This window comes from Salvia hispanica, chromosome 5 (genome assembly GCF_029641045.1).
Source record: "Salvia hispanica isolate PSC_SH4W2 chromosome 5, Shi_PSC_v1, whole genome shotgun sequence".
Classification (NCBI taxonomy): Eukaryota; Viridiplantae; Streptophyta; class Magnoliopsida; order Lamiales; family Lamiaceae; genus Salvia; species Salvia hispanica.
Window position 1 is genome coordinate 25,935,798 of NC_142696.1, and position 1,147 is coordinate 25,936,944.

At 43.0% G+C, this 1,147-nt stretch overlaps 1 protein-coding gene across 1 annotated transcript; it reads right to left on the reverse strand.

The window, feature by feature from the left end:
* Positions 1–523: 523 nt before the first annotated feature.
* LOC148926547 (uncharacterized) lies at positions 524–1,147 on the reverse strand. The gene is made up of 2 exons (XM_089059166.1): positions 764–1,147; positions 524–664 (listed from the first exon to the last, which is right to left on the reverse strand). The coding sequence occupies exons 1-2, from the start codon at positions 1,145–1,147 to the stop codon at positions 524–526; spliced, it is 525 nt and encodes a 174-aa protein (XP_088915292.1).

The window sequence follows — 1,147 nt, forward strand, 5'->3', positions numbered from 1 at the left end:
GCATGAATCATCAAATGAAATCGAATATCCATCAGAAACAAGTTTAGAAACTGAAATTAAATTTCTTCTAAACGAAGGTATCAACAAAACATTGTTCAACACTAAAATTCTATCACTAGAAAAACGTAAATAAACGTCTCCCACTGCAACAGCTGCCACTCTCGTAGCATTGCCCAGCTGGATTTCGATCTCTGCTTCATTCAACTGCCTTGTTACCTGCATAATATCCATAATATCAGGATCAAAGCAAACATGATCAGTAGCTCCAGTATCAACCACCCATTGCTGAGTAGATACAACTGCTAAACATGATTCTACAACGAAAGCTTGGTGCATACCTGAGCCATTGCCCTTTTTAGGACAATCCGGCTTCCAATGCCCCTTTTCGCCACATTTGAAGCACTTGCCGCTTTGCTTCTTGTTCGTGTTCACCCGTTTCTTTTTGCCCTTAGCTATCTTAGGTGCTACAACATTCTGGGCTTTCTTCTTCTCCTTACCTGGCTTAGAGCCTGAGGAAGACGGCCTAGAACTCATCATAGCAGCTTTTGTCTGGACCATAAGATCCTCCGCTGACTGCCAACTCAGTCAACAGTTCAGCTAGGGTGTAAGCCCTCTTGTTCATCTCGAAATTGAGCTTGAACTGCTGATAGCTAGCTGGAAAACTCTGAAGGATTATAGTTACATGGGACTCGGGATCAATGGTCCCTCCCAAAACCTCAATTTGATTGAGGTGGCTCATCATCTCGAGGACATGGTCCCTCACAGGTGTGCCCTCCTTCATAACCTTAGTCATGATGCTCCGAAAGGCTAAAGACTTAGCCGCTCGATTCTGAGTACCAAAAAGGTTATTAAGATTGTTCATAATCTCAGTAGCAGTGTTCATGCCTTGATGCTGATGTTGAAGTACTGTTGACATAGAAGCCAACATGTAGCACTTCGCCATCTCATTGGCTTTACACCACTTCCTGTATGTTTCTTTCACTGCTGCAGAAGCATTTGCAGCAGGTACGGGTGGACATTCAGTAGTGAGCACATATTTGTACTCTTCGGCAGTGAGAACGATATCCAAGTTTTGTTTCCATGCAATATAGTTATGACCTTCGAGTTTGTGTTCTTTAAGAATAGCGGAAAGAGGATTGAACGACAT